The 15,483-nt window shown below is 48.9% G+C and overlaps 1 protein-coding gene across 1 annotated transcript in view; it reads left to right on the forward strand.

Annotated features, from left to right (window-relative positions):
- SFXN5 (sideroflexin 5) overlaps positions 1-15,483 on the forward strand; it is a gene marked incomplete at its 5' end in the record, with an annotated part of 91,130 nt that overhangs the window by 42,638 nt on the left and 33,009 nt on the right. The window contains one exon of the mRNA XM_041464604.1: positions 14,160-14,250. Coding sequence (XP_041320538.1) covers positions 14,160-14,250 — 91 coding nt within the window. The remainder of the gene's footprint in view (positions 1-14,159; positions 14,251-15,483) is intronic.

Below are 15,483 nucleotides of genomic sequence, written 5' to 3' on the forward strand. Positions count from 1 at the left end.
CCCAGCCCAGCCTGGCTCACCTGAGCTCCCCATCTGGCTCACCTGAGCCCCCAGCCCAGCCTGGCTCACCTGAGCTCCCAATCTGGCTCACCTGAGCCCCCAGCCCAGCCTGGCTCACCTGAGCTCCCAATCTGGCTCACCTGAGCCCCCAGCCCAGCCTGGCTCACCTGAGCTCCCAATCTGGCTCACCTGAGCCCCCAGCCCAGCCTGGCTCACCTGAGCTCCCAGCCTGGCTCAGCTGAGCTCCCAGCCCAGCCTGGCTCAGCTGAGCTCCCAGCCCAGCCTGGCTCACCTGAGCTCCCAGCCCAGCCTGGCTCACCTGAGCTCCCACCTCCCTCACCCAGGAGCTGTGCTCACTTTTCCAGCTCAGTTCTAACCCTAACCCCATCCTAACAACCTCAACGCTTCAGTCTTCCACCCACAGCTCCCTGGGGAAGCATGGGATGGTTTCCCTGAGCTCCTCAGTGCTTAGGCCAGCATTTCTGTCACCTTGTGAGTCCCCGAGGTGACAGTCCCCAGCTGGAGGTGCTGCTGTCCCTCACGCCCCCCTTCCAGTGCTGGCACGCTCCGGTGCTGCTGATCCATGGTTTTGGTATTAATGCTCCTCTCCCTCTCGGAACAGGGGCAGATTAGAGGGGCGGGACACACGGACAAGGATCTTGGCAGAGCTTTGTCCCCCGAGCAGCTGGGAGGCTTTGGTAAGGACCCTGTGGGTGTGGAGCCGTGCGTGCTGGCACGGCTGGCACAGGGCTCGGGCATCTGTAATTCCTGGAGTGCTCAGAGCAGCTGGAGCAGGACGGCAGCTCCAGGCTGCAGGAGGGACTGTGGGGTGCTGTGGGAAACACCCCTGTGCAGAGAGGTGTGAGAAGCTCTTGAGATGTGTAGGGAATAAAATTGGGGCGTTTCAGCCTCGTGCGAGCAGAGATCTCGCTGCAGGGGGGAGCTGCTGCCTCCTGGGCAGTGCCACCCTGTCCCCAGGCTGGCATCCCACCAGGGTGCCCTGGGTGTGTGGAACAGTGCCACAGGGACAGGCAGGAGCTTTCCGTGGGTCTGTGGATGGTCCAGGGTGGAGAAGGGCAAAATCCTACTGGGGTTCTCCTTCCTGATGTTGGGAGCTTTTCTTACCCATGGAGCTGAAGGGCAAAGACCTTCAGGGGTTCTCCTTCCTCATGTTTGGGAGGTTTTCTTCCACATGGAGCTGAAGGGCAAAGACCTTCAGGGGTTCTCCTTCCTCATGTTTGGGAGGTTTTCTTCCACATGGAGCTGAAGGGCAAAGACCTTCAGGGGTTCTCCTTCCTGATGTTTGGGAGGTTTTCCTCCCTGTGGAACATGAAGGACAAAAACCTCAGGGGTTCTTCTCCTCCCTGATGTTGGGATATTTTCTTCCACATGGAGCATGAAGGGCAAAAACCTTCAGGGGTACTTCTTCTATCCTGATGTTGGGAGGTTTTCCTCCACATGAAATATGAAGGGCAAAAACCTTCAGGGGTTCTTCTCCTTCCTGGTGTTGGGAGCTTTTCCTCCACATGGAGCATGAAGGGCAGCAGCCTTTAGAGGGTCTCCTTTTGGATGTTGGGATGTTTTTCTCCGTGTGGAGCATGAAGGGCAAAAACCTTCAGGGGTACTTCTGTCTTGATTTTGGGATGCCTTCCTCCACGTGGACCATGAAGGGCAGCAGCCTTTAAAGTTTCTTCTCCTCTTGGAGGCTGGGATGTTTTCTTCCATGTGGAGCATGAAGGGCAAAAACCTCAGGGGTTCTTCTCCTCCCTGATGGTGGGAGCTTTTCCTCCACATGAAATATGAAGGGCCACAGTCTTTAGAGGTTCTTCTCCTTCTGGATGTTGGGAGCTTTTCCTCCATGGGAAACATGAAGGGCAGAAACCTTCAGGTGTTCTTCTTCTGTCCTGATTTTGGGAGGTTTTCCTCCACGTGGAGCTGAAGGGCAAAAACCTTCTGGGGTTCTTCTATCCTGAAGCAGGTTTTCCTCCATGTAAAATATGAAGGGCAGCAGCCTTTAAAGGTTCTTCTGGATGTTGGGAGCTTTTCCTCCACGTGGACCATGAAGGGCAGCAGCCTTTAAAGGTTCTTCTCCTCTCTGATGTTGGAAGAAAACCTCCCCAGCGGAGCAGGGATAGCAGAGGGGTGTGCAGTGAGTGTGTCCCCACAGACATCCCAGTGGGAACGCTCCTGAAGGTGTGGAATGCTGTCCTGAAACCCCTCACAGCTCCCACAGCCTGGAGAAAGCCCTGCAGAGCAGGGAGCCTTTGGGATGTGGGGAGACCCTTCCCTGTGTGCAGGTGGAAAAGGGCCTGGAGAAGCCCAGAGAGGACAGAGCAGTGAATTTGTGCTGTGCCTCACCCTCTGTGTCCTCACACCAGGGACAAGCACACTGCTCCATCAGGGCTGGGTTTGGCCTCACTGTCCTGCAGTAAAATGGGAAATATCCTGATTTTCTTCCCTTTTTAGAGAGAGAGGAATTGCTACACCACAACTCCTGATTTCCAGCCCTGCAGGGTGAATTTGGGGAGGAATCACTACTCTTTTATTCCACATTTCTCTCCCCATATTTCCTTTTCTCTCCAACTACTGCCATCCCAACCCAAGTCTGAGCACAGAGCTGTGCCAGGTCCAGAATTCCATCCCTTCTCCTGTGCGTGACTCAGGTGAAGGAATCTTGAAATAAAGCTGGGAAAGGTGTTTGGGCTGGAGCAGATCCCAAATCCCAAATCCCATTCCAGCCCTGCCATGGCAGGGAGACTTCCCACTGTCCCAGGCTGCTCCAGCCCCAGTGTCCAGCCTGGCCTGGGACATTCCAGGGATCCAGGGCAGCCACAGCTGCTCTGGGAGTTCCACCCTCTAACATCTCCATTTCTCTTTCTGTGATTGTAGTTTATTTTTATCCCACTTTCCCCCCACCAGCCTCTTTCCTGCCTTTTCTTTTGCTCCCTCATTTTACCACTGTTCTGAAGAGTGATAATGTAATTTTCTTCCCCAAACAATTGAGTGGATTCCTGGGATTAGGCTCCAATTCCTGATATCTGGCTGCTGTTCATGCTGGTGGTGCATGAAGTGCAATTAACACCAGCTGGTTTTCCTAAACAAGGCAAACAAAGGCAGGGAGAAGTAAAAAGACTTGAGAAAGACCAAGTGTGTTTGAAATGTTTGGAATTTTTTATTCCCCCAGTACTCCAGTGCCAAGAGCTGCACAGATCAGGGGGGCTGTGATTAGACAGAAACTCTTTCCAGCTGACACACACACTCTTACTCTGCTATTTTTCATGCTTTTAGAAGATTAAAAAAGCTGCATGAAGCCGATTTTATTGGCAACAATTGCTTTTTAAATATAATAATTTTATATAGATAATAATTATCAATAGTTGTTATAATAATATTGCGTTTTAGATATTATAATTTTATATAGATAACAATCATCAATTATTATTATAATAATATTGCCTTTTAGATATAATAATTTTATATAGATAATAATTATCAATAGTTATTATAATAATATTGCTTTTTAGATATAATTTTATATAGATAATAATTATCAATCATTATTATAATAACATTGCTTTTTAGATATTATAACTTTATATATATAACAATTATCAATTATTATTATAATAATATTGCCATTTAGATATCATAATTTTATATAGATAATAATTATCAATTGTTATTATAATAATATTGCTTTTTAGATATTAAAATTGTATATAGATAATAATTGTCAATTGTTATTATTTTAATATTGCTTTTTAGATATTATAATTTTATATAGATAATTATCAATTATTATTATAATAACATTGCTTTTTAGATATTATAATTTTATATAGATAATAATTATTAATAACAGCTTTATTATTTCAATGTGGAAGTAGGTTTCTTTTGCCCAGGGAAGTTGGGCAATCCCTGTAAGGGTCCAAGGGCAGCTTGGGGCACCCTGGCCCAGGGGAAGGTGTCCCTGCCGTGGCAGGGGTGGATGAGAGGGGATTTAAGGCCCTTCCACCCCAACCCATTCCAGGATTTTCTGATTCCTGGTTCCAGATCCCATCTCTGTTTGCTCTGGCACTGCTGATCCCTTTTGGTTCTGGCTCGGCTCTTCAGGACTCCGATCAAACTCCTCTGTGGGTCAGAAGTGACTCCTGGGGCTGGGCTGCAAGGCCTCAGTTAAACCAGCCAAGGACCACGAGCAGCCATTCCCAGTTCCCTGCTCTGTCACTGCCACCGGGACCTTTGGATAGGTGGCTGCTGGGGGTTGACCCCTCTGGAACCCTCTGGGCTCATCTTCTGGCTCCCTCTGGACCTTCTCCTTGAAGCATCTCCCAGTTTTGCCGTGGGATTGGAGCTTCCTCCATCAGCTTTTCAATTTCCCTGATCACAGCTCCCAGTTCTGCCAGGAGCAGCTCCAAGTCCTGCTCCTTGTGCTGCTGGGGACCTTGTGGGGACCCTGCAGGGGTTTCTCTGTCTGGCAGCACCTTCTGGCCACGTTTCCTGGCAGCCCCTCCTTGTCCTGGTGCCACTCTGTGTGCCCTGGGGGGACCCTGGCCACGGGTGCTGTCCCCTCCCCGGGACAGGACGGGCTCTGATGGGTCCTGGCAGGGCACAGAGCCTGTAGCTTGTGGGAAATGGATTTGCAGAAAATTCATAAAGCTTGGTAGAAGGTTCACAACGTGTGTATTTGTATACAAACTTTGAAATTAGAAACATTGGTTTAGAAGTGCTATGGAATGGGGCAGGCCTTGCTGAGAGAGAAATGGAATTAGAAATAAGTTTTAAAAGGTGCTTTTGTAGATAAGGTTAGATAAGATTAGATGCTTTAGAGAAATCCAATTATGAAAGATGTGTTGTAGTAGGACTTATGAGGGGTAATTTTAAATGGTTAACTTTAAGGTATTTATAAAGCTAACAGGTTAAAAACCTCTTATAATGTATTACAATTAAGAAATAGTTTCTAATAGTAATTATAATATCTGTATTGTTTTGCCCTTCACATGAGACTAAAACTAGAGTCAGAAAATGACCTAATCCAACATAGCTCAGCCAGGAAGCCCCTTGGTGACAGCCACGGTGGCACTGAGCTTCCTGTGGCACAGGGAAAGTTGTCCCCCAGTAAAGGGAGCCCAGCCAGGTGTGAGCTCAGCCCCTCAGGTGTGCAGGGCTGGGCTCTGCCCCTGTTCCCAGGCTCCCTGCTTCCCCTGCCTGCCCAGCACTCCAGGGTTTGGAACTTCTCTCCGGGTTTATTTCAGGGCAGCTTTGGGGTTTATGGGCCTGTTTTTATATAGATAATAATTATCAATAGTTATTATAATAATATTGCTTTTTAGATATAATTTTATATAGATAATAATTATCAATCATTATTATAATAACATTGCTTTTTAGATATTATAACTTTATATATATAACAATTATCAATTATTATTATAATAATATTGCCATTTAGATATCATAATTTTATATAGATAATAATTATCAATAGTTATTATAATAATATTGCTTTTTAGATATTAAAATTGTATATAGATAATAATTGTCAATTGTTATTATTTTAATATTGCTTTTTAGATATTATAATTTTATATAGATAATTATCAATTATTATTATAATAACATTGCTTTTTAGATATTATAATTTTATATAGATAATAATTATTAATAACAGCTTTATTATTTCAATGTGGAAGTAGGTTTCTTTTGCCCAGGGAAGTTGGGCAATCCCTGTAAGGGTCCAAGGGCAGCTTGGGGCACCCTGGCCCAGGGGAAGGTGTCCCTGCCGTGGCAGGGGTGGATGAGAGGGGATTTAAGGCCCTTCCACCCCAACCCATTCCAGGATTTTCTGATTCCTGGTTCCAGATCCCATCTCCGTTTGCTCTGGCACTGCTGATCCTTTTTGGTTCTGGCTCGGCTCTTCAGGACTCCGATCAAACTCCTCTGTGGGTCAGAAGTGACTCCTGGGGCTGGGCTGCAAGGCCTCAGTTAAACCAGCCAAGGACCACGAGCAGCCATTCCCAGTTCCCTGCTCTGTCACTGCCACCGGGACCTTTGGATAGGTGGCTGCTGGGGGTTGACCCCTCTGGAACCCTCTGGGCTCATCTTCTGGCTCCCTCTGGACCTTCTCCTTGAAGCATCTCCCAGTTTTGCCGTGGGATTGGAGCTTCCTCCATCAGCTTTTCAATTTCCCTGATCACAGCTCCCAGTTCTGCCAGGAGCAGCTCCAAGTCCTGCTCCTTGTGCTGCTGGGGACCTTGTGGGGACCCTGCAGGGGTTTCTCTGTCTGGCAGCACCTTCTGGCCACGTTTCCTGGCAGCCCCTCCTTGTCCTGGTGCCACTCTGTGTGCCCTGGGGGGACCCTGGCCACGGGTGCTGTCCCCTCCCCGGGACAGGACGGGCTCTGATGGGTCCTGGCAGGGCACAGAGCCTGTAGCTTGTGGGAAATGGATTTGCAGAAAATTCATAAAGCTTGGTAGAAGGTTCACAACGTGTGTATTTGTATACAAACTTTGAAATTAGAAACATTGGTTTAGAAGTGCTATGGAATGGGGCAGGCCTTGCTGAGAGAGAAATGGAATTAGAAATAAGTTTTAAAAGGTGCTTTTGTAGATAAGGTTAGATAAGATTAGATGCTTTAGAGAAATCCAATTATGAAAGATGTGTTGTAGTAGGACTTATGAGGGGTAATTTTAAATGGTTAACTTTAAGGTATTTATAAAGCTAACAGGTTAAAAACCTCTTATAATGTATTACAATTAAGAAATAGTTTCTAATAGTAATTATAATATCTGTATTGTTTTGCCCTTCACATGAGACTAAAACTAGAGTCAGAAAATGACCTAATCCAACATAGCTCAGCCAGGAAGCCCCTTGGTGACAGCCACGGTGGCACTGAGCTTCCTGTGGCACAGGGAAAGTTGTCCCCCAGTAAAGGGAGCCCAGCCAGGTGTGAGCTCAGCCCCTCAGGTGTGCAGGGCTGGGCTCTGCCCCTGTTCCCAGGCTCCCTGCTTCCCCTGCCTGCCCAGCACTCCAGGGTTTGGAACTTCTCTCCGGGTTTATTTCAGGGCAGCTTTGGGGTTTATGGGCCTGTCAGCACAGACACAAATAAATATTTGGTTCTCACTTAGCAACCTGAGCTAAATTCTGACAGAAGTAGGTGTTGTGTCTTCTTCTGGGTGGGAGGGAGCAGCAGTGCTGTGTAACCATGGCTGCAGCCGGGCTTGGGGTGATCCCTGCTCTTCCAGCACCCCTGCTCAGCACCCCAGTGCTCCTTTTCCTTCACTCACAGGGTTAAAGTTCAGGTGATTAATGCCATTAATATCAGCTGCTAATGAGCCACCCTGGACTCACTGCTGGCCCCCCAGGAGAGGGTTTAAAGCAGTTCTTCATGGCAGACCCAGAGCTCTTCATTTTGGAAGTGCTTGATTGCTTCTGACCCCAAATCCTGCCTCTGCAGGAGCCGCTGGAGGTGGGGAACAAAAACCAAAATGCCATTGCTGCCAGGGGGATTTCCTGCTGCTCTGGGTTATCCCAGTGGGCACCGCTGTGCCAGGCTGGGCTCTTACACCTGAGGGTGTTTAGAACCAACCCAGGTAAAAGCTGGGGAGGAGCAGGAATGTTTGAGTGTCCTTGGATCCTGGGGCTGGAGCACCTGGAGCAGCTGAGGGAGCTGGGAAAGGGGCTCAGTCTGGAGAGGTTCAGCCAGCAATCCCTTTCCTTCCCTCTCCATCAATCCCTTTCCTTCCCATGCCAGCAATCCCTTTCCAGCAATCCCTTTCCTTCCCTCTCCATCAATCTCATTCCTTCCTTTTCCAGCAATCCCTTTCCTTCCCTTTCCAGCAATCCCTTCCCTTCCCATGCCAGCAATCCCATTCCTTCCCATTTCAGCAATCTCATTCTTTCCCTTTCCAGCAATCCCAATCCTTCCCATGCCAGCAATCCCATTCCATCCCTTTCCAGCAATCCCATTCTTTCCTTTTTCAGCAATTCCACTCATTCCCATACCATCAATCCTGCTCCTTCCCATTCCAGCAATTCCTTTCCTTCCCTTTCCATCAATCCTATTCCTTCCTTTTCCATCAATCCCATTCCTCCCCTCTCCATCAATCCCTTTCCTTCCCTCTCCATCAATCCCACTCCTTCCCTCTCCATCAATCCCATTCCATCCCTTTCCAGCAATCCCTTTCCATCACTCCCATGCTTCCCATTCCAGCAATCCCACTCCCTCCCGTGCCGTGGGGCTGCTCCTCCTTCCCCGCTCGCACGCTGACCTCTCACACACCATTTCTCGCTCTCCTCTCCAGGTGCAGGCGCCCCTGTGGATTTTTCCAATCCAGCTCCTTGTTCCCGATAATTGTCTGCGAGGCTGCGCTGACAGCCTGTGAATGGGGTGTGATGTCCATAATCAGCCGGGAGAGCTGCAGCCCTCCCACCGCCTGCTCGGGGCAGCCAGAGAGGGTCAGGGGCTGGGGGAGGTCGGGAGAGGGATGGGAGGGGATGGAGCGTGGCCTGGCTCCCTCCTCCATGGGAGCAGAGGGAAAATCCCGTGGATCCGAGGAGCTGGTGATCAACTTCTCTTTTAAACGAAGTTTAAGTTTGAAATGAAGTGGTGCCTGGCTCTAAAGTCTGCATCTCGCTGCTTCAAAGCTGTTCCTGCACATCCCTTTCTCTGTTCATTCTCAGATTCCAGAAGGGAGTGGTTGGATCTCCCAGACTGGAAACTCAGCCTGGCAGTTCCTGCATGGAGCCCCAAAATCGCTGGAGCTGAGCAGCCATTCCCAAAGGCACAGCCTTGTGGGGGACAAGGACATGGGGCTCTCTGGGAATGCTCCCAGTGTCCATCATCATCCTGTCCCTGGAGTTAGGAGCACCTGGCACCTGCTGGGTCCTGCCAAGCCCATCCCTGGGAGTGTCCCAGGCCAGGCTGGATGGGGCTTGGAGCAGCCTGGGATGATGGAAGATGTCCAAGGCAGGGGGTTGCAGTCGATGATCCTTAAGGTTCCTCCTGTGACTGTCCCCTCCCAAACTCCATGTGCCTCTCTGCAGCATTTTCTCTCTCGTTCCACTGGGATGTTTCCATTTCCAGCAGGTTTGTTCTCATCCCTTCCTTTCCCTCTGCCCCATCCCCACCACCCCAGCAGTGCTGCTGCCTCTGGACAGGATCCAGGTGCATGGAAAACTTGGTATGAGACAGCACCCTCTTGTCTTGGGCATGGCCCCTCGTCCTCCTGGCTCCACCATCTCCCAAACCAAGTTTGTCGTGTTCCCAGTGTGAATCCCACTTTTCTGCAGCCTTGCTCCAGACTGCACCATTCTCTTCCCTTGTAGCATCCAGCTGTGGGGCTGCTGTGGTCATCCCTGCTGGAATTGTCTTGGGAGTGATGTCTGCTCCTTCCCTTACTCTTGCTCCTCTCTAAGTTCCTTCCCCACTCGGATCCTGATTGCTTTCCCTTCCCTTAGACTCTTCCATTCTGTTCTCCTTGGCTTGGGAAAGCTCCAGTTGGGAAAGAGCCCAGTTTTCCATCTCTCTGCCTCCATCTTCACCTCCCAGCCCTAATGAATGAGTTTTTTCCTTCCTTCTCCTAATGCTCTTTTCTCCAGCTTGGCTGGATGGGACTCATCAGATCCAATTAGTTCTAATCCAATCTGGTGACTGGGGAATGAGGGATAACCTCCTTTGGAGCCATTCCTTCCAAGTTGACTTTCCAGGTCCCTTGAACAGCCAGCTCCAGCTGCAGTGCTCAGGGATGCCCTGGAGTTAAAGCCCCTAAATCAGTGGAGATTTCTCCAGCACAGTCCATGAAGTGTGGAGAGTGGCTCAGCAGCATTTGGGTGGTGTCATCTACCAGCTAATGCTCGCTGGACTCCTGAGATTCCTCTATTTTATAAAAATTCCCTCCCAATATGAAGTGAAATAACTCCTTGGATGGATTCACTGCTCTAGGCCGGGTTTAAGAGGTGTGGGCTTGGCCATTGCCAATGTCAGGCATTCAAAACCGTAACTCAGGCTTCAAAACTCTTGATCAAAAGGCAGAAAAAATCAGGGATTTTTTAAAAATTCCCATGGTTTTAGAATTGGTGTCTTGGTAGACACGAGGTCAGAACTTTGTGAGACAAGGAGAAGAAAAGGCATCAGACATGTTGGTCTCTGACAGCATCTGATGGTTCTGCTTCAAAGTGATGTCACAAACGTTCTGCTGAGGGAATGTTGTTGATGCTGAAACAAAACCGGGAGCTAAAGAAATGGCAGGAATTCTTGGCACTTGAGGAAGAGGAGGAGGAGGGAGGGAGGAAGGGCAGAATGCTGCCAGAGGCACAGCAGAGCCCTGGGTGAGGTTTCTCTCCCACTGATGGTGTTTGATCCTGGTTTTGTGTTGAGGGATCTTAGGAACTATTGGTGTCATGTGTCCCTGTGTCCAGCCATGTGTCCCTGTGTCCAGTCACATATCCCTGTGTCCACTTATGTGTTCCTGTGTCCAGCTCCCCCTGGCTCCCTCAGCCACATCAAGGGAGTGCTCTGGAGGAGGAAGCCTCAGCAAACCAGGCAATTGGAAAAAGCTGGATTTGATCTGGTCACAGGGCAGGAATTTGCTCTGTGCATAACTCCCCATCCCTGGCAGTGCCCCAGGCCAGGTTGGACACTGGGGCTTGGAGCAGCCTGGGACAGTGGGAGGTGTCCCTGCCACGGATGTTCTTTAAGGTCCCTTCCCACCAAAACCACTCTGGATTTCTGTCAAACTCTGGAGCAGACTGCCAGAGAGGCTGAGCTGCAAAGGGAGCCTGGGAGAGGCTCAGCTTCAGGCTGTGCCAGGGAAGGTTTAGGATGGATTTCAGGAAGAATTCCTTCACCAAAGGGATTTCAGGAAGAATTCCTTCTCCAAAGGTGGTTAAGCACAGCTGCCCAGGGCAGGGGTGGCATCCCCATCCCTGGGGGGATTTCAGAGCCCTGTGGATGTGGCACTTGGGGACAGGGTCAGTGGTGGCCTGGTGCTGGGGATGGTTGGACTCAGTCTTGGAGGGCTTTTCCAGCCTCGGTGATTCTGTGGTTGTGCCAGGTTGTGGGGGTGAATCCCCCTGGTTCTGCTCCATGTTTCCATCACCAGAGCTGCAGATCCTGCTCGGACAGTGGGAGGTGTCCCTGCCACGGATGTTCTTTAAGGTCCCTTCCCACCAAAACCACTCTGGATTTCTGTCAAACTCTGGAGCAGACTGCCAGAGAGGCTGAGCTGCAAAGGGAGCCTGGGAGAGGCTCAGCTTCAGGCTGTGCCAGGGAAGGTTTAGGATGGATTTCAGGAAGAATTCCTTCACCAAAGGGATTTCAGGAAGAATTCCTTCACCAAAGGTGGTCAAGCACAGCTGCCCAGGGCAGGGGTGGCATCCCCATCCCTGGGGGGATTTCAGAGCCCTGTGGATGTGGCACTTGGGGACAGGGTCAGTGGTGGCCTGGTGCTGGGGATGGTTGGACTCAGTCTTGGAGGGCTTTTCCAGCCTCGGTGATTCTGTGGTTGTGCCAGGTTGTGGGGGTGAATCCCCCTGGTTCTGCTCCATGTTTCCATCACCAGAGCTGCAGATCCTGCTCAGTGACTGGGTGATGGTCACAACAATAAACCTGGGGTTGGTCTTTAATCATGAATTTGCCTCAACAGCATCCTTCGGCCAGTCCCGAGTAATTAAACTCATTAACATCACCTTGACGACCCTTTTGCTTTGGTGCCTGAGGTTGAGCAGTTCCTGCCCTGTTTACCCTCATCCCACCTCATGGCCCGTGGGAAGGAGTTCACAGATCAGCCACAGCAATTTCCAAACTGTAGAAAACAAACCCTCATTAGTTTCCTATATCCAGCCCTTGTGCTGAGGATTTAGGAGATGGGATTTAATCTCCAGCAACATTTAATTTCATGTTCCCAGCAGGGGGGTTGCTGTAAGTGGGGACTGAGTTCATCACATTAAATCTGGAAGTAAAATGCTTTTATTTCGCTGTCCTCACAGTGGTGACTCTCCCAGACTCAGCTTTTCTCTTTCAAAAGCTGCTGCTCTTCCACTTCATTGTCAAATCCTCCACCAAACCTCCAAGCAGGGGCTGCAAACCCAACAAAATTTGTCATGGACACAGATTAACCATATCCGGACTAAATACCTGAATCCATGGGGCAGACCAGCAAAGCCAGCCTTAAAACTGGCTCCTCTTAAAGCCACACATTTTAGACTGTGTTTAAGTTTCTGGAGGTGTTCTGGCTTTGAAAAGACTCATCCTAACAACTGGAAAATTAAAAAAAAAAAAGAATAAAATCATTCAGTCATTTTTGAGGGGGAAGAAGTTCAAGACAAGCCCTCACTGCTGTCCAGACTAAGCAGAATCACCATGGCTCTCTTGGACTCAGCTCTAGGGCTGCGTTTGCTGAGGGGGGCAAGAGGAGGAGTTCCTGCTTGGGTCTGGGTGAAAACCTTGGGAAAGGCTCTGGAAGTATTTCCTGGGGCTGGAGAAGCAGCCCTGTGCTCATGCAGGGCTTACCCAGCAGTTGTGCTTCTCCCCCTCTTCCTCCCCGGCTCCGGCACGCCGGGATGTGCTGGGATGTGCATGTGGAATGTAGCAGCCTGCAAAATATCTTCTCCAAGGTTTCTCTTTGCTTTTTAAATCCCTCCCTCCAAAAAAAAAAACAAAAAAACAAAAAACAAAAAAAACACCCCCAAAATTTGCTATTTTCTAGCAGCTTTTTTATTTTGGCTGATTTTTTTTTTTTTTTTAAATTTTCCTGGATTTGGGGCTGAAAATGTTTTGGCCACAAATTGTTCAAGGCTTCCATTTCCAGGTGAAAATTCCCAGGTTGGGGCTGTTGGGTTTCATTTCTGCATCTGTTTTTTTTTGTGGGGGGATGAAAAAGAGAAAATATTGCGAGGAAGAGTAATTTAAAGACCGAAGTCATTCCCCATGAATAGATTTGGTTAATTTTTAACCTCACGTGTGCACGAAGCCAATTTTGATGGAAATTCTCCCAACTTTCAGCATTATCAATGTAAGAGTCAGGAGGCAGTGACTCCTCTGTGTTTCTGTGAACATCCACAACAACCCAGATCCATGAAGAACTGTGCAGAGTTCTGCATTATTCAAGGGTTGGACCAGGCAACAAAAATAAATCCATGGTTATAATAAACTTTACAGCCCAAATGTTGGCACTGGATGGGGTTGTGTAGTCCAGACCCTTGGAGTAGGAATGAATTGTGTTGGGCCACCACCACCACTGAAATTTGGGTTTTTCCCAGCTAGGTGAGGACTGCCAGTCGCAAGGATTTTATGGTGGATGGGGAAAATGATGGTGAACTGGGCAAAAATCCAGCCAAGGGCAATTCCAGAAGGACTGGATGATGTTGGAGTGGTTTCTGGCTTATCTTTTAGCTGGGAAGGGTTTAAACCCAACGCTGGGTTCAACCCTCCATATAAACCCAAGAGTTGGGTTCAGTCCTTCCATATAAACCCAAGAGTTGGGTTCAGTCCTTCATTTAAACCCGGGTCCAGTCCAACTGTGGGGTTCAACTCTTTGTGTAAACCCAGTAGTTGGGTTCAATCCTTAACTTAAACCCAGTGATGGGCTCAACCCTTCATTTATGCCAAACAGTTCAACCCTTCATTTAAACCCAGTGGTTTGGTTCAATCCAATGGTTGGGTTCAGCATTTTGGATAAACCCAGCTGTTGGGTTCAAGCCTTCATTTAAGCCCAGTGGTTGGATTCAGCCTTTCATATAAACCCAAGAGTTGGGTTCAACCCTTCATTTAAGCCCAAGAGTTGGGTTCAATCCTTCATTTAAACCCAAGAGTTGGGTTCAATCCAATGGTTGGGTTCAGCACTTCGGATAAACCCAAGAGTTGTGTTCAACCCTTCATTTATGCCCAAGAGTTGCGTTCAGTCCTTCATTTAAGCCCCAAGTTTGGATTAAACCCTTCATTTAAACCCAAAGGTTGGGTTCAACCCTTGTTTTGAGCTCAACAATTGGATTTAACCCTGTATTGACTAAAGGGTTGAGCCCAACACAGCAAACTCTGCAGCTGGGGGAGGTTTAGTGCTCAAATGCCTTTTCAGGGAGAGGGACCCCAAACTGTGCCATCTGCCCTGCTCCTGGTCATTAATTCTCTGCTTCTCTGGTTTGTTTTTCTCCATTCCAAGGTGGGCCTTAATGTTCTGATCCAGAGAGCAAACAAGTTTACCCCAGCCACTCGGCTCCTGATCCAGAGGTTTGTGCCATTCCCCGCCGTCGGTAAGGAAAAATTCCTTTTCTTTGTATTCCAAGTGGTGGCTGCAAACCTGCAGGTGGCCAGAAGGCACTGGGGTGGACACAACTCCTCCCTTCCTGCTCGTGTCCCCTCAGTGGTGGTCCCTGAGCTGGGGCAGGCAGGGAGGGGACTCTGCAAAACAGAATTTTGGCAGAAAAATGCTGCAGAGCTGCTGGTGAAGGCAGCTCCTCAGGCTTTGCAGCTGCACTTTGCACTCTGAAGCAGCTTCAGAAGTGATCAGCACTGAGTGGTCCTCGACCATTCCAACCTGAGAGCATTTCATTTGCAAGACCTGGGTTGAGCTGTGCCAAATAAGCAGCAGCACTGTGGCTATTTTACAATAAAATGCAGAGAAATGGTTCTGCCCTGAATGTGCAGATTTCTGAGAGCCACGGATTAAGAGCAGCCCAAGTGTGTGCAGAACTGAGGCTGCTCCTGGCTTGGTGGAGCATTTTATTGGGGTTTTATCAGCCCTGTGTTTGAGGGCAGGGATGCTCTGGACTCAGCCTTTGCTGGGCCCTGTGGTTCCAACCTCCAGCACATGCTGAGTTATTTTAGCTCTGAAGAAATCACCAGTGGCTTTGGGGTAATTTTTTGTGTAAGCTTGTTTATTTACAAAGATGGTGCAAAATCACTAAAAAATGGGGTTTGCTCCCTGTTCCAGGTTCCTTTTTCAGCCATATAATGCCAAATTTTCCTCTCAGGTTTTTCCTTTGCTGTGCAAGTGCCACATCCTCGGAGCTCTCCTGAGCCCCTTTACCTGTCTGCTGCTCTTGCTTTCTCTGGCCTTTCTGCTCCTTTTTTTAGCAGAGAACTGGTTGTTGTGTCCCTCCAGCCCTCAATTCCTGAGCTGCTGGGGTTTTTTCCCCTCTTTTCTGCCACAAAAGCAGCTGCCAGCTCTGCCTGCAGAGCAGGGGGACAGGATTGTGCTCTGGAGGTGGCACTGAGCATTTCTTTGTACACCAGGGATCTGAGGGCATTGTTGTTGTTTCCTGGGACTTTTTGGGGATCTGTTTTAGGGGGATTCAGCTTTCCTTGGGTTTTTACAACCAGGAGAGCACGAGGGATGAGTTCAGCCCCAGGAGGCAGCTCTGAGGGGTGTTTGAGTCCAAGACACGCAGCAAATCCTCGCTGCAGGCTTGATCTGCTTTCACACCAAGGTGTTTGTGTTGGCATTGATTGAGGGCCCATAATTAATTTGTTTAGCCTGTAATTAA

This window comes from Pyrgilauda ruficollis, unplaced genomic scaffold (assembly GCF_017590135.1).
Source record: "Pyrgilauda ruficollis isolate IOZ18807 unplaced genomic scaffold, ASM1759013v1 scaffold181, whole genome shotgun sequence".
Taxonomy (NCBI): domain Eukaryota; kingdom Metazoa; phylum Chordata; class Aves; order Passeriformes; family Passeridae; genus Pyrgilauda; species Pyrgilauda ruficollis.